Source organism: Oncorhynchus mykiss, chromosome 17 (assembly GCF_013265735.2).
Source record: "Oncorhynchus mykiss isolate Arlee chromosome 17, USDA_OmykA_1.1, whole genome shotgun sequence".
NCBI classification, from domain to species: domain Eukaryota; kingdom Metazoa; phylum Chordata; class Actinopteri; order Salmoniformes; family Salmonidae; genus Oncorhynchus; species Oncorhynchus mykiss.
The window spans coordinates 23,232,532-23,258,244 of NC_048581.1; the positions used below are offsets into that span (position 1 = coordinate 23,232,532).

At 42.5% G+C, this 25,713-nt stretch overlaps 1 protein-coding gene across 2 annotated transcripts in view; it reads right to left on the reverse strand.

Moving 5' to 3' along the window:
* Nucleotides 1–517: 517 nt before the first annotated feature.
* The window catches only part of LOC110493468 (metal transporter CNNM2-like), a 120,137-nt gene continuing 94,941 nt past the window's right edge, over nt 518–25,713 (reverse strand). The window contains exons 2-8 of one of the 2 annotated variants that reach the window (XM_036949424.1): nt 11,874–12,017; nt 11,356–11,493; nt 9,109–9,278; nt 6,807–6,900; nt 6,080–6,142; nt 4,191–4,369; nt 518–818 (exon numbers count right to left, since the gene is read on the reverse strand). In XM_036949424.1, coding sequence (XP_036805319.1) covers nt 564–818; nt 4,191–4,369; nt 6,080–6,142; nt 6,807–6,900; nt 9,109–9,278; nt 11,356–11,493; nt 11,874–12,017 — 1,043 coding nt within the window. In that variant the 3' untranslated portion in view covers nt 518–563. Of the gene's footprint in view, nt 819–4,190; nt 4,370–6,079; nt 6,143–6,806; nt 6,901–9,108; nt 9,279–11,355; nt 11,494–11,869; nt 12,018–25,713 lie in introns of those variants that run through there. The other variant, XM_036949425.1, reaches the window with a different exon arrangement.

The window sequence follows — 25,713 nt, forward strand, 5'->3', positions numbered from 1 at the left end:
ATCTCTCCTCACTACCTCTCGCCCTCTCCCCCTGTCCCCAGACCCCTCCTCTCCCCCTGTCCCCAGACCCATCCTCTCTCCTCTCCCCATCCCCAGATCCATCCTCCCTCCTCTCCCCCTGTCCCCAGACCCCTCCTCTCCCCAGACACATCCTCCCTCCTCTCCCCCTGTCCCCAGACCCATCCTCCCTCCTCTTCCCCTGTCCCCAGACCCATACTCCCTTCTCTCCCCCTGTCCCCAGACCCCTCCTCTCCCCAGACCCATCCTCCCTCCTCTCCCCCTGTCCCCAGATCCATCCTCCCTCCTCTCCCCCTGTCCCCAGACCCATCCTCCCTCCTCTTCCCCTGTCCCCAGATACATCCTCCCTCCTCTCCCCATGTGCCCAGACCCCTCCTCTCCCCCTGTCCCCAGATCCATCCTCCCTCCTCTCCCCCTGTCCCCAGATCCATCCTCCCTCCCTCCTCTCCCCCTGTCCCCAGACCCATCCTGCCTCATCTCCCCCTGTCCCCTCTCCCCAGACCCATCCTCCCTCCTCTCCCCTGTCCCCACCACCCCAGTGTGGGCTAGATGGGTCCCTCATTGTGTGCAGTGTGGTTGACCCTGTGGGCCAGACAGTTCTGGGGCTGTGTGTTGAGGTTGAGCAGGCCGACTGTCTCGTGGTGGGCCATAGCTGGCGTCTCCAGCACGCCTCCCCCTCCACCATCGTGGAGCTCAGTGGTCAGAGTCAATTCGATCTTGGTGAACTCGCTGTCCATCGACTGGGGCGTCTTATCCATGCGCGACGCCATCAGGGCGTTCTGGTACTGCTGACGGGTCACCTGCGGGAGGATAATACAGTTACATGATATCAGGTTATATGATATTACAGTATATTAAATAGCATCCCTGGGCATCAGTTGAACTGGCAGATGTGGATATCTACATGATCATCTTGAATGATAGCATAGCTACATTTCCAATAGAACATTCTTATCCACTTTCTCCAGGTTTCAATCATGTTTCACCAACTGGACACATATATCTCACTAAACTCACACAGGGTGTGCCTCTGGGCTCCATGCTAGGCCCCCTATTTTTCATAATCTACATCCTCCCACTTGGACAGATCCTATGCCAGCCAATTCAACCTCAACCTTCACTGTTATACAAGCGACACACAAATGTGACCCGTTTCAGGAAACTAGGCGTATGTCGCGGGTCACTACTTCACAGGTCAGTCATTTGAACAAAATATATATTTTTTTTAATCAAAATGTGGTTGTTTTTTTTGGAAGAAATGCCTTCTGGAACATGTGAACTTTCATGTGCCTTAATAACAGACCTGTATGTCATCTGTAAAAACGAATACAATTGTTAAATTGCGAGCCTAGTTGGTTTAGCCACAGAAAAACACAGCAACCTTCCCGCTAGCCATGATTGGCTGAGATAATGAGTGGGCTGGACATGCCGGGAGATTAATTTGGATTGGTCTGCCATGTAGCACACTTCTGTCTATTTGAGCTGGTCAGTATCGGTAGGTAATCCTGTCTAACACTGCTTTAAAAAAAAAGATTGCTTAGTAGAACTGCAAAAGTGTTGCTCTCCACTTTCTGAAAGACTGAGTTTTGAAATCATTGGAATTAGAGTATGGTAGCTAAGGAGATGGAGAAACACCGGTCTCCGGATTACATCTTCAAACTAAGGGCAACCATGGCATCTGTGACAGGGAGAAGAGTCCAACCATGATGTATACAGGTAAGATAGTTTAGCTAGCTACATTTTCAGATATTACACATTTCTAATTTTGACAGTTTTTTTCATTTCAAGTTAAAGTGTACTGTTAGCTAACATTAGCTGGCTGGCTCGCTACCTAACATTACGAGTATGATCGTATTATTTGTATCTCAGAGCCATTTTCTTGGCTAGTTATAGCCTAATGTTAGCTAGCTAACATTGAACCTGGTTGGTTAGCTACCTGCAGATTCATGCAAGGTAGTAACGTCATGAGTTGGGATTATGGTTCATTGTTTAGCTAGCTACATGTCTTAACAAAAGACTCCACTATGCAAGTGTCTGATTTAATAGAATGTCACTGCGACAACTGTTAACCAGTTATCTTGGGTGCTTGACTGCTGTTGTTAGGACAAAACGCTCAGATAAAGAGATTGGTGGAGCTAAAGCTTAAAAGGGTGCTGAATGGGTGTAGACAAAGAAGAGCTCTCTAGTAGGTACCAAAACATTCAAAGGCGATTTTCTCAAAAGTGAATTTACCAGTTTATCAACTGTCAAAGCAAAATGACTTTCCCATTGTTCCTCAAATGCAGTGTATGATATACCATTATGTAGCTCTGAGTCTCTGCTTTCATCCAATGTAAAAAACACCATTTCAAATTTTGCTACTTAAGACCGAATCAAGGCGGTAGGTCACAAATGTGTGTGTGTGTACAGTATGTGCGTGCAAACGTGTGTGTAGAAGTGTGTATAGACACTCCTTGAAATACTGCAGGTCCGACAGCCATAACAGAGTAGTCAGGCATGTCTACAATTGAAGTCGGAAGTTTACATACACTTAGGTTGGAGTCATTAAACTAATTTTTTAATCACTTCACACATTTCTTGTTAACAAACTATAGTTTAGGACATCTACTTTGTGCATGACACAAGTCATTTTTCCAACAATTGTTAACAGACAGATTATTTCACTTATAATTCACTGTATCACAATTCCAGTGGGTCAAAAGTTTACATACACTAAGTTGACTGTGCCTTTAAACAGCTTGGAAAATTCCAGAAAATGATGTCATGGCTTTAGAAGCTTCTGATAGGCTAATTGACATAATTTGAGTCAATTGGAGGTGTACCTGTGGATATATTTCAAGGCCTACCTTCAAACTCAGTGCCTCTTTGCTTGACATCATGGGAAGATGAAAATAAATCAGCCAAGACCTCAGAAAAACAATTCTAGACATCCACAAGTCATCCTTGGGAGCAATTTCCAAATGCCTGAAGGTACCATGTTCATCTGTACAAACAATAGTACACAAGTATAAACACCATGGGACCACGCAGCCATCATACCGCTCAGGAAGGAGATGCGTTCTGTCTCCTAGAGATGAACGTACTTTGGTGCGAAAAGTGCAAATCAATCCCAGAACAACAGCAAAGGACCCTGTGAAGATGCTGGAGGAAAAAGGTACAAAAGTATCTATATCCACAGTAAAACGAGTTCTATATCGACATAACCTGAAAGGCCACTCAGCAAGGAAGAAGCCACTGTTCCAAAACCGCCATAAAAAGCCATATTACGGTTTGCAACTGCACATGGGGACAAAGATCGTACTTTTTGGAGAAATGTCCTCTGGTCTGATGAAACAAAAATAGAACTGTTTGGCCAAAATGACCATCTTTATGTTTTGGGGAAAAAGGGGGAGGCTTGCAAGCCAAAGAACACCATCCCAACCGTGAAGCACGGGGGTGGCAGCATCATGTTGTGGGGGTGCTTTGCTGCAGGAGGGACTGGTGCACTTCACAAAATGGATGGCATCATGAGGATGGGAAATGATGTGGATATATTGAAGCAACATCTCAAGACATCAGTCAGGAAGTTAAAGCTTGGTCGCAAATGTGTCTTCCAAATGGACAATGACCTCAAGCATACTTCCAAAGTTGTGGCAAAATGGCTTAAGGACGACAAAGTATTGGAGTGGCCATCACAAAGCCCTGACCTTAATCCTATATAACATTTGTGGGCAGAACTGAAAAAGTGTGTGCAAGCAAGGAGGCCTGCAAATATGACTCAGTTCCACCAGCTCTGTCAGGAGCAATGGACCAAAATTCACCCAACTTATTGTGGGAAGCTTGTGGAAGGCTACCCGAAACATTTGACCCAAGTTAAACAATTTAAAGGCAATGCTACCAAATACTAATTGTGTGTATGTAAACTTCTGACCCACTGGGAATGTGGTGAAACAAATAAAAGCTGGATGAAATCATTCTCTCTACTATTATTCTGACATTTCACATTCTTAAAATAAAGTGGTGATCCTAACTGACCTAAGACAGGGAATTTTTACTTGGATTAAATGTCAGAAATTGTGAAAAACTGAGTTTAAATGTATTTAGCTAAGGTGTATGTAATCTTCTGATTTCAACTGTATCTGTTGTGTGTGTGTGTGTGTGTGTGTGTGTGTGAATCCTGACTATCCTCTCACCTTGATGTACTGCAGGTCAGACACAGCCCTGACAGAGTAGTCTGGCATGTATATCTGTAGGAAGGCGTTCAGCTGGTTGTTACTGCTCCCCAGCGTGGGTGTGATGGCATCGATGCGGTCACTCCGGTTCAGGGAGTCTGAGTGGTTCAGGCCAAACGGCCGCGGGGGGGACTTGTTCTCTGCACAGGATAGAGAAGAATAGAAGTTTTCGGCTTCTGTTCACAGTAAATACACATCTGGGGTTGGGGTCGATCCCATGTCTATAAAAGTCGATTCAGAACGTAAACCAAATTCCAATATCCAATTCTACATTTTCCTCATTGAAAAGCATTGAAGAGACCTGGAATTGAAATGGAATTGACCCCAGCCCTGATCTGAGAACAGAATAGAGAACAGAGTAAAAGCAGAACATGTCACACAGACACTGTATATGGAATCCACAATCAGTTATAGCTGTACTGCTGTACCTAGCCATAGCTGTGTATGATTTATGTTTGTCATCTAATCTCCATCTACACAACCTGATTGTGCATCATCTATTTACTGAATTCTACACAGAATGAGAAGCTATTTCTTTAATTGAATGATTAGGTAACATATAGGCCAAGAATCCTTGGTGCAATGTATGGAAATCTAATATATATTTTAAGTCCTCCCATTAGGGGGGGTGGGCTTTGCTTCACAGGTTTTGAGTCGGTGGTCTAGAGTGATGCCGCTTTTTTCCCCACTTCTCAAATTAGAATACTTTTCTCTTTATTTTAATTAAACTCAGCTTATGTTTTCCACTCCTTAAAAAGCAGACGAGAGGAAAACCACACAACAAAGTGGAAAAGAGGTGGGCTTGCAGAGGACTGGGGCGTTAATGCTCACTACTCTGGCTGGAATGTATGTAATCCTGGGTTTGGATGTGGTCCCCAGACCCACGCAGTAGTCCAAGGCCCAGTGAACCCTGGGAGATTAGTACTCTACTTTCTCGGGGGCCGACGGGGGACGGTAGGGGATGGAGGAGTGGATGGAGTGGAAGAGGGTGGAGTGGGACAAGGGGGAAAAGAAGGAGGAGGGAATTTAGTAAATATAGGGTGGATCAGAGGCTTGAGCCGTGTGTGTGTGTGTGTGTGTGTGTGTTTATGTTTTCAGAATGTGTGTGTGTGCTTGCAGCTTGTGTGCATGCTGCAGTCAGTGGCCCTGCGGGGGGCTGTAACTCATAGCCTTGTTTATGGAGTCAGAGGGTTAAGGGGCTAGAGGGGTGGAGCCTGTCTCTAGTGGCAGCTATGCCTCACTCTGGGGGCCCCTACTACACTATTCACTGGCTTGAGTTATGGCACTGGTTACCACGCACGCACGCACGCACGCACACACACACACACACACACAGAGGAATGGATGATTCACATGCACAGTACACAGTAACAGACACCCTTCAGAGCCCAAAACAATAGTTAAGTCCTGCCTTGTTAAACGTCCATGCAGAACAACATTTAATATGCAAAGCAAACGTAAGGACAGAGTAAGTAGGACATGCATATTAATACACAAACATGCAACAAACAATATGCTCAAAGTATTCTTGCTATGTGGCACAAGAGAATTCCACAAAGAATTTAAGCTCATGACCAGCAGGTCCAGAATTCATTGCTATGTCCACAACACATCATGCAGTTTTGATACCGGTAAATACCAGGCTTAGGTGAAGTGTACACTCATCCCAATGGGTGATAGACAGATGGAAGAGGCATATTAGATGTGAGGAGAGATGGAGAGATAGAGGGATAGGGGGATGGACGGACAGACAGACAGGCAGACAGACAGACAGGTTGACAGACAGACAGACAGGTTGACAGACAGACAGGCAAGCAGACAGACAGACAGGAAAGAGAGGACTACCATACCTGGAGATCCTGCTAGGGACTCAGCCCTACTGACAACGAAGGTACGAGACAGGGAGAGAGGGACTGGCGAGGAGAGACGGACGACAGAGAGGGGAGACACACACGGAAAAATCCATCACCAGAGCCCACAAATGAAATAATTGTATAACGTTACCATCGTACACCGTGTCCTGAAAAACAACCAACGTGCCATCCAAGCACATTGAAAGAGGGTCTGTGATAAAATATGACAAAATACATCATCTCATAAGCATGTGCTCTATGTTCCATAAACCAAACTACAGTGACAACTTTTTTTGATGAGGAGGGTGTAATTCTGCCCTCTCACCAGCAGGTGTCTCTGAGATCCTACTAGCGCCTGACTGGAAGTTTGTGAATGAACTGAGAAAATACAGAGGCTGCGTCACATTTTTTTTTATCATACCTTGTTTCAATATGAGTCAATTCACTTGGTTACTGATAAACTGTTTCTTTACAATTTGTAAACCAGTCATCCTGGACCTAGCCCTTGTCTCAGTAGCTGCCGATGGATGATGGGTAGGAGGGAATTGGGGAAATCTGAAATATACATGGTAGGTTCCTATAGACTACAATTTAGTATTTTTGTAAAGTAGTTTTATATAGGGACGTAGGGTTCTGGACAAAAGTGTTGTGTACTGCAGTGAATATTTATAGGACCTCATTTTAGACACAGCCATTGAGACGTCGGTATACAAGGAAGTCTTACCCGGAGAGGTGGTGAGAGCCATCATCCCATAGGAGGAGAACGCTCCTGCTTCAAACTTCATCCCTTCCTTCCCTGCCTCCACCTCCACCTTCCCCTGCAGAGGAGCACAACACACTCTGCGTAAGAGTCTGAAGAAGACTCAGATCAGTTGAGAAGTACTGCGGGGTATAGAGGTTTGATCATCAGCTACAGTAAATTCACTATGTGTTTTTGTTTCGGCAGCATTACAGTCTGAACCGCGTAACAACATTTCAGAATTCACACCTCGAACAATATTCTGACAAATCTCTCCTTCGCAGTGAGATGACGATCTACTTCACCTTCTTTTTAAAGGCCCAGTGCTTTCTGTTCTTCCTGTGTTTTGTATCATATTGTACAACAGCTGACGAAACTGTGATCCGTGTTATTTCCTGATAGTTACTGGTTGAAAATATCATCTCATCAAGCAGGGTTTAGCATGGGTGGAGTTTCAGCTTGCCTGGTTACAGCACCAGGCGGTGGATAAGTTAATAGACCAATAACAAAGAGAGTTCAAACCTCTCTGCCAATAACAGCTGTGTTTTTGTTTTTAATGTAAAACTATTACAGAATGATACTTAATTGCTACCCAGAAGTGATTTGATATTGATATAAAAACGTCTGCATTGAGGCTTTTAAATCCACAAAGTCAATCCACAAAGTCACAAAAATCACTTCATGTCAACAAGTAAGTACCTTACTGTGATTGTTTTCAATCAAAATGGTCAAAAAGAAACAAATTCTCATGAATGTAGCTTGGACGGTCTGGGAGTGGTTAGAGCAGGGAGGGGAAAACTGAAAACTAGCTGTTAATTGGCCGAGAGGTTTGGAACTCTCTTTCTTATTGGGCTATTAACTCATTTACCGCCTGATGATGTCACCAGTCAGGTCAAAACTCCATCCTCTTTTCAAACAACTCTTACACTAAAAGGGCATTATCATCATCATCATTTTCACAATTTCACTGTATTTTTCCAACCTCATAGTGCGGAAATATATATAAAATACAGAAAATTCATTTTTTTTGACTGCACTGGGCCTTTAAAACAGGTACTTGCAGCATCACTTCCGACTTGCATCACCCTCATGTTGCCACCCTGACTCGAGGGCAAATCTCACTCTTGTTTATAATTCGTGGAAAATCCCCTTGCTTTGTTTAATAGCTGCCAATCCCCTTCCTGGCCTACACTCTTAGGGAAAGGGTTCCAGAAGATTATTTAGCTATCCCCATATGAGAACCCTTTTTGGTTCCAGGTACAAACTATTTCTGGTTTCAGGTAGAACCCTCTGTGGAAAGGGTTCCACCTGGAAACAAAAAGGGTTCAGCAAAGGGTTCTCCTATAGGGACAGCTGAAGAACCGCTTAGGTTCTAGATAGCACTTTTTTCCCTAAAGCCTCTTTTATACCTGGTTCTGACATGCGTCAGTTGCCCTGATCTTGTCAACATGCTGATTGTGCCCACATTTGTCAACAGGTGTAGACAATCAAAAGACGCATTGTGAACTGATTGTGATTTGACCTTCCTGACCACCGGAAGGGGAGGTTCAAGTCAGGTTGGATAATTTTGCATCGAGGGAGGGACCAGGGAATCTGGTCACGATACGGACGTAGTGGGCAGATAACAGACACATTTTATTACCATGTGTAGACGCAACAAATCTCCATCTTGATGGATGATGACAACTACATGTTAATGCAAGGTGTAACAACAGCTGAAGAGTGTAGTGACCGTCTCCCAATAGCATGGTCCATTTCTGACCTGGCCCGATAGTGTGGCCCATTACTGACCTGGCCCGATAGTGTGGCCCATTTCTGACCTGGCCCGATAGTGTGGCCCATTACTGACCTGGCCCGATAGTGTGGCCCATTACTGACCTGGCCCGATAGTGTGGGCCATTACTGACCTGGCCCGATAGTGTGGCCCATTTCTGACCTGGCCCGATAGTGTGGCCCATTACTGACCTGGCCCGATAGTGTGGCCCATTTCTGACCTGGCCCGATAGTGTGGCCCATTTCTGACCTGGCCCGATAGTGTGGCCCATTACTGACCTGGCCCGATAGTGTGGCCCATTTCTGACCTGGCCCGATAGTGTGGCCCATTACTGACCTGGCCCGATAGCGTGGCCCCGCTCTACATTTGTCACTGCTGTCATTGTACAACTACATACAGCATCACAATCACTGCAAGTAAAATATCTGCTATCTGCAAAATCAGTGTTTGTGAGTGCCCCAATAGCGTGGCCCCGTACTAACCTCTGGCCCAATGGCGTGGCTCGGTACTGACCTGCAGGATTAGTATGAAGTAGTCCACAGGCTTGTTCCTGTGGAAGAGGTAGTGCTCCGGTGCTCTCTTGTTTTTCTCGTCGTACTTCAGCTCCTGGATCACGTTGGGGTGTTTGAGCAGACGCAGCAGGATCTTCTCTGACATCTGCACCGGCCCGAACGACTCCACCTCTGGAGAGGGGGATGGATGGAGAGAGAGAGATGGCAAGAGAGAAAGAAAGAGAGAGAGAGAGAGAGAGAGAGAAAGAGAGGGGGAGAGAGAGAGTCAGAGAGAGAGAGAGAGAGAGAAAGAGGGGGAGAGACAGTCAGAGAGAGTCAGAGAGAGAGAGAGAGAGAGAGAGAGGGGGAGAGAGAGAGTCAGAGAGAGAGAGGGAGAGAGTCAGAGAGAGCGATGGAGAGAGAGAGTTAGAGAGAGAGAGAGAGAGAGAGAGAGAGCGATAGATAATTTAAGAACAAATTGACCAATATAGACCAAAATACAACATTGTACAAGACAACAAGATGCAGTGGTAAGACACAAGATGTTGTGATGTAATACCCTACAATACCATATCAACAATAGAATTCCATGTAAAAACACACTCCCTCTCGGGCCTCCCGGGTGGCGCAGTGGTTAAGGGCGCTGTACTGCAGCGCCAGCTGTGCCATCAGAGTCCCTGGGTTCGCGCCCAGGCTCTGTCGTAACCGGCCGCGACCGGGAGGTCCGTGGGGCGACGCACAATTGGCCTGGTGTCGTCCGGGTTAGGGAGGGATTGGTCGGTAGGGATCTCCTTGTCTCATCGCGCACCAGTGACTCCTGTGGCGGGCCGGGCGCAGTGCGCGCTAACCAAGGTGGCCAGGTGCACGGTGTTTCCTCCGGCGCATTGGTGCGGCTGGCTTCCGGGTTGGATGCGCGCTGTGTTAAGAAGCAGTACGGCTGGTTGGGTTGTGTATTGGAGGACGCATGACATTCAGCCTTCGTCTCTCCCGAGCCCGTACGGGAGTTGTAGCAATGAGACAAGATAGTAGCTACTAAACAATTGGATACCACGAAATTGGGGAGAAAAAGGGGTAAAATAAAAAAAATAATAATAATAAAAAAAAAAAACCACTCCCTCTCTTGCATTTACCATATCACCTCATTATCACCGTCTCCACGGTAAATTGACTATAATCACGTGTATTGCACACAGGCTCAACCTGATTCTCCCCATACTCTATCAGTACTCTCATTGGTCAAGGTAAAAAAGGTTAACCAATCTTGCCCCTGACACCAGAGTGTCTCAGTTGGCAGCTTGCTCCACCACACTACGGTGGTAGCCAAAGTTCCTTTAGAGGGGCCAGCGGGGCCACAGCTTTAAGCGATGCTTAGCAGCTCGCTAGGTCAAAGTTCTCACCAAATCCCCTACAAATGCAACATATTTTAATCACCTGTGCCTTACTACTGGTAGCTAGCTGGGACATTCCACGGTGGTTCCAGTTGTACGTTCCATGGGATTTTTCTAATAGTATTTAAAATCTTTTAAACACTTGGCACCACAGCCATATATTGATCTGGATCTAATGTTCTGCTTTGAGCTTTAGCCTGTTTGTTTTAGCCTGTTTGTTTTAGCCTGTTTGCTTTAGCCTGCCTGAAGTGCCAGATGGAATGGGGTTTGCACTTTGGGGACTATTCCATTCGAACCCATTGCCCTAGGCAAGCTCAATCAAGCACATCTCAATCAAGAATGTCAAACATATGTGAATGCAGGTCTGGCATGTAGACATGCCTTCTGTGAGAACCCCGGCAATCAGCCAAACTGTTGAAAGTGATGTCATCGTGAAAGTAGTGTAAACAAATTGTGGTATGTGTTCCAAGCTAAATGCTACAGTCTCCCAACTGCGGAGAACATGACACGCAAGCAAATAGTCGGCCATGTTTTCAGACTGAGCCATATAAAGTCTGTGCAGACATCCCCTGCCGCGCTCCCCAGAGGCCTAGTGTCTCCTCTCAGACAATCACCCACGTGTACATCACAAACACACATTCTCGTTTCAGACACACACTGTCGCCACACACACACATTCACGTGTCGCAAACACACACTCAAACACACACTCTCGCCCTCTCCACACACACACACACACACACCACACACACACACACACACACACACACACACACACACACACACACACACACACACACACACACACACACACGTTCCACAGTCAGGGTTCTGAGGGCACACTGGGGGAAGTCAAGCAGCAACGCAGTGTGCACACTTGCCTGTTGCTAGGTAACGCAGGGTTGCCAGCAGAAGCTGAGGTGATATTTTAACCTTCATTTCACTGTCGTTGGGCTTGAAGGCTGAGAAATCCTGCTTCCGCTCACGATGGGTGATTTTCTTCTTCGTTTTGTTGTCAGCTGAGGGGAGAAAGAATTGGGGAATGGGGATGAAAGGGGAGGAATTGTTTTTAGGAAAAGGTACAAGGGTGAATAAACTTTAGTTACTCAAAGGAATTTATTTTCAAGCAACTATATTCTTTCCCTATGGACAACGTGTGTACAATGTAAAATAAAAAAAATGGGGGAAACAGAGTTGCCGGTGAAACATTACTGGACATAACATAACAATAAAACAATGTAAATTGCCTGGAAGATAAACCTTTGCAGTAGCACCTTACATTACAGCAGATAATAAAGTGGTACTGGTCTGGTAACAGGTTCAAGTTACTCAAAATGAAAACATTGATACCCCTTCATTTCAATAAAATGTGCGCAAAGTAAATAGTTTGGGCACCTACTGTACAAGTCTGTCTCGTCCAGGATCTCTGACTTGATGATTTCCTCGATTATGTCCTCCAGGGTGACGATGCCCAGGACCTCGTAGAAGGGGTCCCCCTCACCCTCGTTGTTCACCCTCTGAACTATGGCCAGGTGGGATTTACCTAACACACACACACACACACACAGAAGGAGAGATAGAGAGACAGAGATAGAGAGAGAGAGAGAGAGAGAGAGAGAGAGAGAGAGAGAGAGAGAGAGAGAGAGAGAGAGAGAGAGAGCGATAGAACACACATTTAAGAGGTTGTAAAGTTTGGGTCACAGTGATAAAGTGCGGCAAGAGCCTCTGTCTCCAACGCTATTAAGGTCAACTTATGAACACGGTGGGATTTTTGAACACTCAGTGGATAGAGGTCAAGTGCTCTCTGTTCATGCAATATATCACTAATCACAAACCAGGTGGTTCGCGGCCGGAATGCTGATTGGCTGAAAGTATGACAAAGAAATACATATTTTTACGTCGTTAAACAGTTTATAACAGCAATAAGGCACCTCAGAGGTGTGTAGTATATGGCCAGTATTCCGAGTACTGTGGCCAGGTACTCTGTGTTCCGTCGTACAAAAGAACAACCCTTGGCCGAGGTCTTTTGGCAACTCAACACACATCCACAGGCCTCACTGCTTAATGATACATTGCGTAAAGTCATAAAGCACGCATCATACATCATCATATTTTATTCCTCTCATCAATGTACACCCAATACCCCATAACGACAAAACGGGAAAAGGTCTTTGGACATTTTTGCAAAAAAAAATTAAATAACAAAAATAACAGAAATAACTTATTTACATAAGTATTCAGACCCTTTGCTATGAGACTCAAAATTGAGCTCAGGTGCATCCTGTTTCCATTGATCATCATTTAAATGTTTCTACAACTTGATTGGAGTCCACCTGTGGTAAATTCAATTGATTGGACATGATTTGGAAAGGCACACACCTGTCTATATAAGGTCCCACAGTTGACAGTGTATGTCAGAGCAAAAACCAAGCCATGAGGTTGAAGGAATTGTCCATAGAGATCAGAGACAGGATTGTGTCAAGGCACAGATCTTGGGAAGGGTACCAAAAATGTCCTCCAGCATTGAAGGTTCCCAAGAACACAGTGGCCTCCATCATTCTTAAATGTAAGAAGTTTGGAACCACCAAGACTATTCCTAGAGCTGGTCACCTGGCCAAACTGACCAATCAGGGGAGAAGGGCCTTGGTCAGGGAGGTGACCAAGAACCCGATGGTCACTCTGATCGAGCTCCAGAGTTCTACTGTGGGGATGGGAGAACCTTCCAGAAGGACAACCATCTCTGTAGCACTCCACCAATCAAGCCTTAATGGTAGAGTGGCCAAACAGAAGCCAATCCTCAGTAAAAGGCACATGACAGCCCACTTGGAGTTTGCCAAAAGGCACCTAAAGGACTCTCAGACCATGAGAAACAAGATTATCTGGTCTGATGAAATCAAGATTGAACTCTTTGGCCTGAATGCCAAGCGTCATGTATGGAGGAAACCTGGCACCATCCCTACGGTGAAACATGGTGGTGTCAGCATCATGCTGTGGGGATGTTTTTCAGCGGAATGGGACTGGGAGACTAGTCAAGATCAAGGCAAAGATGAACAGAGCAAAGTACAGAGAGCTCCTTGATGAAAACCTGCTCAGACTGGGGCAAAGGTTCACCTTCCAACAGGACAATGACCCTAAGCACACAGCCAAGAGAACACAGGAGTGGCTTCGGGACAAGTCTCTGAATGTCCTTGAGTGGCCCAGCCAGAGCCCAGACTTTAACCCGATCGAACATTTCTGGAGAGACCTGAGAATAGCTGTGCAGTGAAACTCCCCATCCAACCTGACAGAGTTTGAGAGGATCTGCAGAGAAGAATGAGAGAAACTCCCTAAATACAGGTGTGCCAAGCTTGTAGCATCATACCTAAGACTCAAGGCTTAAATCGCTGCCAAGTGTGCTTCAACAAAGTATACAGTAATAGAGTAGTAACAGTGATATGGTAACACTAATAATACAGTGGTAACAGTGAGATGATAACACTAGAAATACAGTAGTAACAGTAACATAGTAAATCTAGTAATAAAGTAGTAACAGTGAGATGGTAACACTAGTAATACAGTAGTAGCAGTAACATAGTAACACTAGTATTACAGTAGTAACAGTAACATAGTAACACTAGTAATACAGTAGTAACAGTAACGTAGTAACACTAGTAATACAGTAGTAACAGTGAGATAGTAACACTAGTAATACAGTAGTAAGAGTAACATAGTAACACTAGTAATACAGTAGTAACAGTGAGATGATAACACTAGTAATACAGTAGTAACAGTAACATAGTGACACTAGTAATATAGTAGTAACAGTGAGATGATAACACTAGTAATACAGTAGTAACAGTAACATAGTAACACTAGTAATACAGTAGTAACAGTGAGATGATAACACTAGTAATACAATAGTAACAGTAACATAGTAACACTAGTAATATAGTAGTAACAGTAACATAGTAACACTAGTAATACAGTAGTAACAGTGACATGATAACACCAGTAATACAGTAGTAACAGTGAGATGGTAACACTAGTAATACAGTAGGAACAGTGAGATGATAACACTAGTAATACAGTAGTAACAGTGAGATGATAACACTAGTAATACAGTAGTAACAGTAACATAGTGACACTGGTAATACAGTAGTAACAGTAACACAGTAACACTAGTAATACAGTAGTAACAGTAACACAGTAACACTAGTATTACGGTAGTAACAGTAACATAGTAACACTAGTAATACAGTAGTAACAGTAAGATGATAACACTAGTAATATAGTAGTAACAGTAACATAGTAACACTAGTAATATAGCAGTAACAGTGAGATGATAACACTAGTAATACAGTAGTAACAGTAACATAGCAACACTAGTAATACAGTAGTAACAGTAACATAGTAACACTAGTAATACAGTAGTAACAGTAACATAGTAACACTAGTTAATACAGTAGTAACAGTAACATAGTAACACTAGTACTACATTAGTAACAGTAACGCAGTAGCACTAGTAATACAGTAGTAACAGTAACACTAGTAATACAGTAGTAACAGTAACATAGTAACACCAGTAACACAGTAGTAACAGTGAGATGGTAAGACTAGTAATACAGAAGTAACAGTAAGATAGTAACACTAGTAATACAGTAGTAACACAGCAACACTAGTAATACAGTAGTAACAGTACCATAGTAACACTAGTAATATAGTAGTAACAGTAACATAGTAATACTAGTAATACAGTAGTAACAGTGTGAGATGATAACACCAGTAATACAGTAGTAACAGTGAGATGGTAACACTAGTAATACAGTAGTAACAGTGAGATGATGACACTAGTAATACAGTAGTAACATTAACATAGTAACACTAGTAATACAGTAGTAAAAGTAACACAGTAACACTAGTAATACAGTAGTAATAGTAAGACAGTAACACTAATATTACGGTAGTAACAGTAACATAGTAACACTAGTTATACAGTAGTAACAGTGAGATGATAACACTAGTAATATAGTAGTAACAGTAACATAGTAACACTAGTAATACAGGAGTAACAGTAACACAGTAACACTAGTAATACAGTAGTACCAGTAAGACAGTAACACTAGTATTACGGTAGTAACAGTAACATAGTAACACTAGTAATACAGTAGTAACAGTGAGATGATAACACTAGTAATACAGTAGTAACAGTAACATAGTGACACTAGTAATATAGTAGTAACAGTGAGATGATAACACTAGTAATACAGTAGTAACAGTAACATAGTAACACTAGTAATACAGTAGTAACAGTGAGATGATAACACTAGTAATACAATAGTAACAGTAACATAGTAACACTAGTAATATAGTAGTAACAGTAACATAGTAACACTAGTAATACAGTAGTAACAGTGACATGATAACACCAGTAATACAGTAGTAACAGTGAGATGGTAACACTAGTAATACAGTAGGAACAGTGAGATGATAACACTAGTAATACAGTAGTAACAGTGAGATGATAACACTAGTAATACAGTAGTAACAGTAACATAGTGACACTAGTAATATAGTAGTAACAGTGAGATGATAACACTAGTAATACAGTAGTAACATAAACAAAGTAACACTAGTAATACACTAGTAACAGTGAGATGATAACACTAGTAACAGTGAGATGATAACACTAGTAATACAGTAGTAACAGTAACATAGTAACACTGGTAATATAGTAGTAACAGTAACATAGTAACACTAGTAATACAGTAGTAACAGTGAGATGATAACACCAGTAATACAGTAGTAACAGTGAGATGGTAACACTAGTAATACAGTAGTAACAGTGAGATGATAACACTAGTAATACAGTAGTAACAGTGAGATGATAACACTAGTAATATAGTAGTTACAGTAACATAGTAACACTGGTAATACAGTAGTAACAGTAACACAGTAACACTAGTAATACAGTAGTAACAGTAACATAGTAACACTAGTAATACACTAGTAACAGTGAGATGATAACACTAGTAATACAGTAGTAACATTAACATAGTAACACTAGTAATACAGTAGTAACAGTAACACAGTAGCACTAGTAATACAGTAGTAACAGTAACACAGTAACACTAGTATTACGGTAGTAACAGTAACATAGTAACACTAGTAATACAGTAGTAACAGTGAGATGATAACACTAGTAATATAGTAGTAACAGTAACATAGTAACACTAGTAATACAGTAGTACCAGTGAGATGATAACACTAGTAATACAGTAGTAACAGTAACATAGTAACACCAGTATTACAGTAGTATCAGTAACATAGTAACACTAGTAATACAGTAGTAACAGTAACACAGTAACACTAGTAATACAGTAATACCAGTGAGATGGTAACACTAGTAATACAGTAGTAACAGTGAGATGGTAACACTAGTAATACAGTAGTAATAGTGAGATGGTAACACTAGTAATAACAGTAGTAACAGTAACATAGTAACACCAGTAATACAGTAGTAACAGTAACATAGTAACACTAGTAATACAGTAGTAACAGTAACACAGTAACACTAGTAATACAGTAGTACCAGTGAGATGGTAACATTAGTAATACAGTAGTAACAGTGAGATGATAACACTAGTAATACAGTAGTAACAGTAACACAGTAACACTAGTAATACAGTAGTAACAGTAACACAGTAACACTAGTAATACAGTAGTAACAGTAAGACAGGAACACTAGTATTATGGTAGTAACAGTAACACAGTAACACTAGTAATACAGTAGTAGCAGTAGCATAGTAACACTAGTAATACAGTAGTAACATTAACATAGTAACACTAGTAATACAGTAGTAACAGTAACACAGTAACACTAGTAATACAGTAGTACCAGTAAGACAGTAAAACTAGTATTATGGTAGTAACAGTAACATAGTAACACTAGTAATACAGTAGTAACAGTAACATAGTAACACTGGTAATACAGTAGTAACAGTAACATAGTAACACTAGTAATACAGTAGTAACAGTAACACAGTAACACTAGTAATACAGTAGTACCAGTGAGATGGTAACACTAGTAATACAGTAGTAACAGTGAGATGGTAACACTAGTAATACAGTAGTAACAGTGAGATGGTAACACTAGTAATAACAGTAGTAACAGTAACATAGTAACACTAGTAATACAGTAGTAACAGTAACATAGTAACACTAGTAATACAGTAGTAACAGTAACATAGTAACACTAGTAATACAGTAGTAACAGTGAGATGGTAACACTAGTAATATAGTAGTAACAGTGAGATGGTAACACTAGTAATACAGTAGTAACAGTGAGATGATAACACTAGTAATATAGTAGTAACAGTAACATAGTAACACTAGTAATACAGTGGTACCAGTGAGATGATAACACTAGTAATACAGTAGTAACAGTAACATAGTAACACCAGTATTACAGTAGTAACAGTAACATAGTAACACTAGTAATACAGTAGTAACAGTAACACAGTAACACTAGTAATACAGTAATACCAGTGAGATGGTAACACTAGTAATACAGTAGTAACAGTGAGATGGTAACACTAGTAATAACAGTAGTAACAGTAACATAGTAACACTAGTAATACAGTAGTAACAGTAACATAGTAACACTATTAATACAGTAGTAACAGTAACACAGTAACACTAGTAATACAGTAGTACCAGTGAGATGGTAACATTAGTAATACAGTAGTAACAGTGAGATGATAACACTAGTAATACAGTAGTAACATTAACATAGTAACACTAGTAATACAGTAGTAACAGTAACACAGTAACACTAGTAATACAGTAGTAACAGTAAGACAGTAACACTAGTATTATGGTAGTAACAGTAACACAGTAACACTAGTAATACAGTAGTAGCAGTAACATAGTAACACTAGTAATACAGTAGTAACATTAACATAGTAACACTAGTAATACAGTAGTAACAGTAACACAGTAACACTAGTAATACAGTAGTAACAGTAAGACAGTAACACTAGTATTATGGTAGTAACAGTAACATAGTAACACTAGTAATACAGTAGTAACAGTAACATAGTAACACTAGTAATACAGTAGTAACAGTAACATAGTAACACTAGTAATACAGTAGTAACAGTAACACAGTAACACTAGTAATACAGTAGTACCAGTGAGATGGTAACACTAGTAATACAGTAGTAACAGTGAGATGGTAACACTAGTAATAACAGTAGTAACAGTAACATAGTAACACTAGTAATACAGTAGTAACAGTAACATAGTAACACTAGTAATACAGTAGTAACAGTAACATAGTAACACTAGTAATACAGTAGTAACAGTGAGATGGTAACACTAGTAATATAGTAGTAACAGTGAGATGGTAACACTAGTAATACAGTAGTAACAGTGAGATGGTAACACTAGTAATACAGTAGTAACAGTAACATAGTAACACTAGTAATACAGTAGTACCAGTGAGATGGTAACACTAGTAATACAGTAGTAACAGTGAGATGGTAGCACTAGTAATACAGTAGTAACAGTGAGATGGTAACACTAGTAATACCAGTGAGATGGTAACACTAGTAATACAGTAGTAACAGTGAGATGGTAACACTAGTAATATAGTAGTAACAGTGAGATGGTAACACAGATGGTAATACAGTAGTAACAGTGAGATGGTAACACTAGTAATACAGTAGTAACAGTAACATAGTAACACTAGTAATACAGTAGTACCAGTGAGATGGTAACACTAGTAATACAGTAGTAACAGTGAGATGGTAGCACTAGTAATATAGTAGTAACAGTGAGATGGTAACACAGATGGTAATACAGTAGTAACAGTGAGATGGTAACACTAGTAATACAGTAGTAACAGTAACATAGTAACACTAGTAATACCAGTGAGATGGTAACACTAGTAATACAGTAGTAACAGTGAGATGGTAACACTAGTAATATAGTAGTAACAGTGAGATGGTAACACAGATGGTAATACAGTAGTAACAGTGAGATGGTAACACTAGTAATACAGTAGTAACAGTAACATAGTAACACTAGTAATACAGTAGTACCAGTGAGATGGTAACACTAGTAATACAGTAGTAACAGTGAGATGGTAGCACTAGTAATACAGTAGCCTACTATGATGTCAAGCTCTTGGCCTATAACGTGACTGTATTGATCTCTATCAATCAGTATAAAATAAGAAACAATGTTCTACTGTCTGGCACACAGCAATGACAATCGTTCCATTGGTCATCTGATGGAAAGAAACCTTAACCCACATCTGCTTTCCCAGGACCCTCTACTACACAGCCACTGTCTGCAAAAACCCCTCCATGCAAAATACTGTCAACCAAAACGCTAAACAAATTCTTTGCCTTTTCTCAGCGAGTGATCATTTAAAAGGAATTTTCCAGAGGAGGCCTGGCCCGGGCTAATATTAGCCCAGAAAATGAAGTTTCCGTTCCCGCCCTCCCGGGCGATATTCTCACTGACCGAAGCCACTACTGTGTGATCAGATTGTCTTGGAGCTTGTGGGGTCGTTTAGATGCAGATAGGGCATAGTTTAAATACTAAGGACTCTCTCTCCCTCTCTCTCTCTCTCTCTCTCTCTCTCTCTCTCTCTCTCTCTCTCTCCCTCTCTCTCTCTCTCTCTCTCTCTCTCTCTCTCTCACTCTGGTCCCTCAATGGAGTAAATGGATCCAGTCAAGTACTTCAGCAACAATCCCTCTACACTGTGTTACTCTGAGCACCTGAGGAAGTTGGAAAACAGAAGAACAGCTCCATGTTGATAAGAGGGAAAGCACTCCAATTACACAGGTGTTGCAGGTCGAGTAGAAACCAACCCTGGAATGTGTGTTAATGTAGCCCTTTCCTGCAGTCAAATTACCTACTAACCTCATTGTGGAATGTTATTCATATTATTCTTCATTATAAAAATAAAACAAATCAGAAAATATGGTGTTTCTATGTCCAAAAGCTTTGTTATATACTGAAAAAAATATATAAACGCAACATGTAAAGTGTTGGTCCCATGTTTCATAAAAGATTGCAGAGAAGTTCAAATACGCACAAAAAGCTTATTTCTTTCAAAATTTGTGCACAAATTTGTTTCCATCCCTGTTAGTGAGCATTTCTCCTTTAACAAGAGAATCCATCCACCTGACAGGTGTGGAATATCAAGAAGCTGATAAAACAGCATGATCATTACACAGGTGCACCTTGTGCTAGGGAAAATAAAAGGCCACTCTAAAATGTGCAGTTTTGGTACACACCATGCCACAGATTCCTCAAGTTTTGAGGGTGCATGCAATTGGCATGCTGACTGCAGGAATGTCCACCAAAGCTGTTGCCAGAGAATTTAATGTTAATTTCTCTACCATAAGCCGCCTCCAACGTCATTTTAGAGAATTTGGCAGTAAGTCTAACCAGCTCATAACAGCAGACCACGTGTAACCACGCTAGCCCAGGACCTCAACATCCGGCTTCTTCACCTGCGGGATCATCTGATAACAGCCACCCAGACATACCAGCCACCCAGACAGCTGATGAAACTAAGGAGAATTTCTGCCTGTAATAAAGCCCTTTTATGGGGAAAAACTCATTTTGATTGGCTGGGCCTGGCACCCAAGTGGGTGGGCCTATGCCCTCCCACCCATGGCTGCGCCCCTGCCCTGAATGTGAAATCCATAGATCAAAGTGTATTTGTCACATGAGCAGAATACAACATGTATAGACCTTACAGTGAAATGCTTACTTACAGGCTCTAACCAATAGTGCAAAAAAAAGGTGTGTGTGTGTGTGTAGGTAAGTAAAGAAATAAAACAACAGTAAAAAGACATTTGAAAATAAGAGTAGCAAGGCTATATACAGACACCTGTTAGTCAGGCTTATTGAGGTAGTATGTACATGTAGGTATGGTTAAAGTGACAATGCATATATGATGAACAGAGAGTAGCAGACGCGTAAAAAGAGGGATTGGCGGGTGGTGGGTGGTGAGACACAACGCAGATAGCCAGGTTAGCCAATGTGCCGGGAGCACTGGTTGGTCGGGCCAATTGAAATAGTATGTACATGAATGTACAGTTAAAGTGACTATGCATATAAGATAAACAGAGAGTAGCAGCAGCGTAAAAGAGGGGTTGGAGGGGGGGCACACAATGCAAATAGTTCGGGTAACCATTTGGTTACCTGTTCAGGAGTCTTATGGCTTGGGGGTAAAAACTGTTGAGAAGCCTTTTTGTCCTAGACTTAGCACTCCGGCACCGCTTGCCTTGCGGTAGTAGAGAGAACAGTCTATGACTGGGGTGATTGGGGTCTTTGACAATTTTTAGGGCCTTCCTCTGACACCGCCTGGTGTAGAGGTCCTGGATGGCAGGCAGCTTTGCCCCAGTGATGTACTGGGCTGTACGCATTACCCTCTGTAGTGCCTTGCGGTCGGAGGCCGAGCAATTGCCGTACCAGGCAGTGATGTAACCGGTCAGGATGCTCTCAATGCTGCAGCTGTAGAACTTTTTGAGGATCTCAGGACCCATGCCACATCTTTTCAGTCTCCTGAGGGGGAATAGGCTTTGTCGTGCCCTCTTCACGACTGTCTTGGTGTGTTTGGACCATGTTAGTTTTTGGTGATGTGGACGCCAAGGAACTTGAAGCTCTCAACCTGCTCCTCTACAGCCCCGTCAATGAGAATGGGGGCGTGCTCGGTGCTCTTTTTCTTGTAGTCCACAATCATCTCCTTTGTCTTGATCACGCTGAGGGATAGGTTGTTATTCTGGCACCACCCGGCCAGGTCTCTGACCTCCTCCCTATAGGCTGTCTCGTCGTTGTCGGTGAACAGGCCTACCACTGTTGTGTCGTCTGCAAACTTAATGATGGTGTTGGTGTCGTGCCTGGCCATGCAGTCGTGGGTGAACAAGGAGTACAGGAGGGAACTGAGCACGCATCCCTGGGGAGCTCCAGTGTTGAGGATCAGCGTGGCAGATGTGTTGCCACCTACCCTCACCACCTGGGGCCGGCCCATCAGGAAGTCCAGGATCCAGTTGCAGAGGGAGGTGTTTAGTCCCAGGGTCCTTAGCTTATTGATGAGCTTTGAGGGTACTATGGTGTTGAACGCTGAGCTGCATTCAATGAATAGCATTCTTACATAGGTGTTCCTTTTGTCCAGGTGGGAAAGGGCAGTGTGGAGTGCAATAGAGATTGCATCATCTGTGGATGATGGTATGCAAATTGGGGCGGTATGCAAATTGGAGTGGGTCTAGGGTTTCTGGGATAATGGTGTTGATGTGAGCCATTACCAGCCTTTCAAAGCACTTCATGGCTATGAGTCTGTAGTCATTTAGGGCCTAATGAATTTATTTAAATTGACTGATTTTCTTATATAAATTCAGAAAAATCGTTGAATGTTGGTTTATATTTTTGTTCAGTACAGTGCCTTGCGAAAGTATTCGGCCCCCTTGAACTTTGCGACATTTTGCCACATTTCAGGCTTCAAACATAAAGATATAAAACTGTTTTTGTGAAGAATCAACAACAAGTGGGACACAATCATGAAGTGGAACGACATTTATTGGATATTTCAAACTTTTTTAACAAATCAAAAACTGAAAAATTGGGCGTGCAAAATTATTCAGCCCCCTTTGTTACGGTGCGTGAATGAGGACCCAAAAGCGAATTAACGTAAACAGAGCTTCTTTAATAACAAAACAAAACGTAGGCTCAGATGGACCGGCAGGTTCCGACAGGACAGGACAAGGTTGCAGCAAACATGACGATAGTCTGGTTCAGGCATGAACAACACAAACAAGAATCCGACAAAGACAGGAGCAGAAACAGAGAGAGATATAGAGGACTAATCAGAGGGAAAAAGGGAACAGGTGGGAAAAGGGGTGACGAGGTAGTTAGGAGGAGACAAGGCACAGCTGGGGGAAAGAGGGGGAGAAAAGGTAACCTAACAACGACCAGCAGAGGGAGACAGGGTGAAGGGAAAGGACAGAAACAAGACACAACATGACAGTACATGACACCCTTAAGTGAATACTTTGTAGCGCCACCTTTTGCTGCGATTACAGCTGTAAGTCGCTTGGGGTATGTCTCTATCAGTTTTGCACATCGAGAGACTGAAATGTTTTCCCATTCCTCCTTGCAAAACAGCTCAAGCTCAGTGAGGTTGGATGGAGAGCATTTGTGAACAGCAGTTTTCAGTTCTTTCCACAGATTCTCGATTGGATTCAGGTCTGGACTTTGACTTGGCCATTCTAACACCTGGATATGTTTATTTTTGAACCATTCCATTGTAGATTTTGCTTTATGTTTTGGATCATTGTCTTGTTGGAAGACAAATCTCCGTCCCAGTCTCAGGTCTTTTGCAGACTCCATCAGATTTTCTTCCAGAATGGTCCTGTATTTGGCTCCATCCATCTTCCCATCAATTTTAACCATCTTCCCTGTCCCTGCTGAAGAAAAGCAGGCCCAAACCATGATGCTGCCACCACCATGTTTGACAGTGGGGATGGTGTGTTCAGGGTGATGAGCTGTGTTGCTTTTACGCCAAACATAACGTTTTGCATTGTTGCCAAAAAGTTAATTTTTGGTTTCATCTGACCAGAGCACCTTCTTCCACATGTTTGGTGTGTCTCCCAGGTGGCTTGTGGCAAACTTTAAACGACACTTTTTATGGATATCTTTAAGAAATGGCTTTCTTCTTGCCACTCTTCCATAAAGGCCAGATTTGTGCAATATACGACTGATTGTTGTCCTATGGACAGAGTCTCCCACCTCAGCTGTAGATCTCTGCAGTTCATCCAGAGTGATCATGGGCCTCTTGGCTGCATCTCTGATCAGTCTTCTCCTTGTATGAGCTGAAAGTTTAGAGGGACGGCCAGGTCTTGGTAGATTTGCAGTGGTCTGATACTCCTTCCATTTCAATATTATCGCTTGCACAGTGCTCCTTGGGATGTTTAAAGCTTGGGAAATCTTTTTGTATCCAAATCCGGCTTTAAACTTCTTCACAACAGTATCTCGGACCTGCCTGGTGTGTTCCTTGTTCTTCATGATGCTCTCTGCGCTTTTAACGGACCTCTGAGACTATCACAGTGCAGGTGCATTTATACGGAGACTTGATTACACACAGGTGGATTGTATTTATGATCATTAGTCATTTAGGTCAACATTGGATCATTCAGAGATCCTCACTGAACTTCTGGAGAGAGTTTGCTGCACTGAAAGTAAAGGGGCTGAATAATTTTGCACACCCAATTTTTCAGTTTTTGATTTGTTAAAAAAGTTTGAAATATCCAATAAATGTCGTTCCACTTCATGATTGTGTCCCACTTGTTGTTGATTCTTCACAAATAAATAAAGTTTTATATCTTTATGTTTGAAGCCTGAAATGTGGCAAAAGGTCGCAAAGTTCAAGGGGGCCGAATACTTTCGCAAGGCACTGTATATTCCAGTCTTCTGTGATGTGCATAAAGTGTAATATTGGGATGCAAACACAAAATGTAATACATTTCAATTCTATATCTGACATGGTACAGGTGTCTTCTTCTTTTTAACCCTATAACCATGTGTGTAAGGTGTATGTATACCTTTGTCTCAAAGTAGATTTTTTTAAGACTACCAAGAAACACTCTGTGTGACCCTGATTTAGCTCACCGCAGTAATTAAAAGTGCCTTCCCAACACAACACACCAATATAACCCCTGTAAACCAGATAGTACACACGTACACACAGCACAGAGAGGGACAGAGACAGAGAGACACATACACACAGCACATAGAGGGATAGAGACAGAGAGACACACACACACAGCACATAGAGGGACAGAGACAGAGACAGAGACACGTACACACAGCACAGAGAGACACACACACAGCACGGTGAGGGATAGTGACAGAGACAGAGAAAGACACACACAGCACAGAGAGAGACAGAGAGAGACACACACCGCACTTAGAGGGATAGTGACAGAGACAGAGAGAGACACACACCGCACAGAGAGGGATAGTGACAGAGACAGAGAGAGAGAGAGACACACAGCACAGAGAGAGACAGAGAGAGACACACATACCGCACAGAGAGGGATAGTGACAGAGACAGACACACACACCACACAGAGAGGGATAGTGACAGAGACAGAGAGAGACACACACAGCACAGAGAGAGACACACACCGCACAGAGAGAGACACACACACCGCACAGAGAGGGATAGTGACAGAGACAGAGAG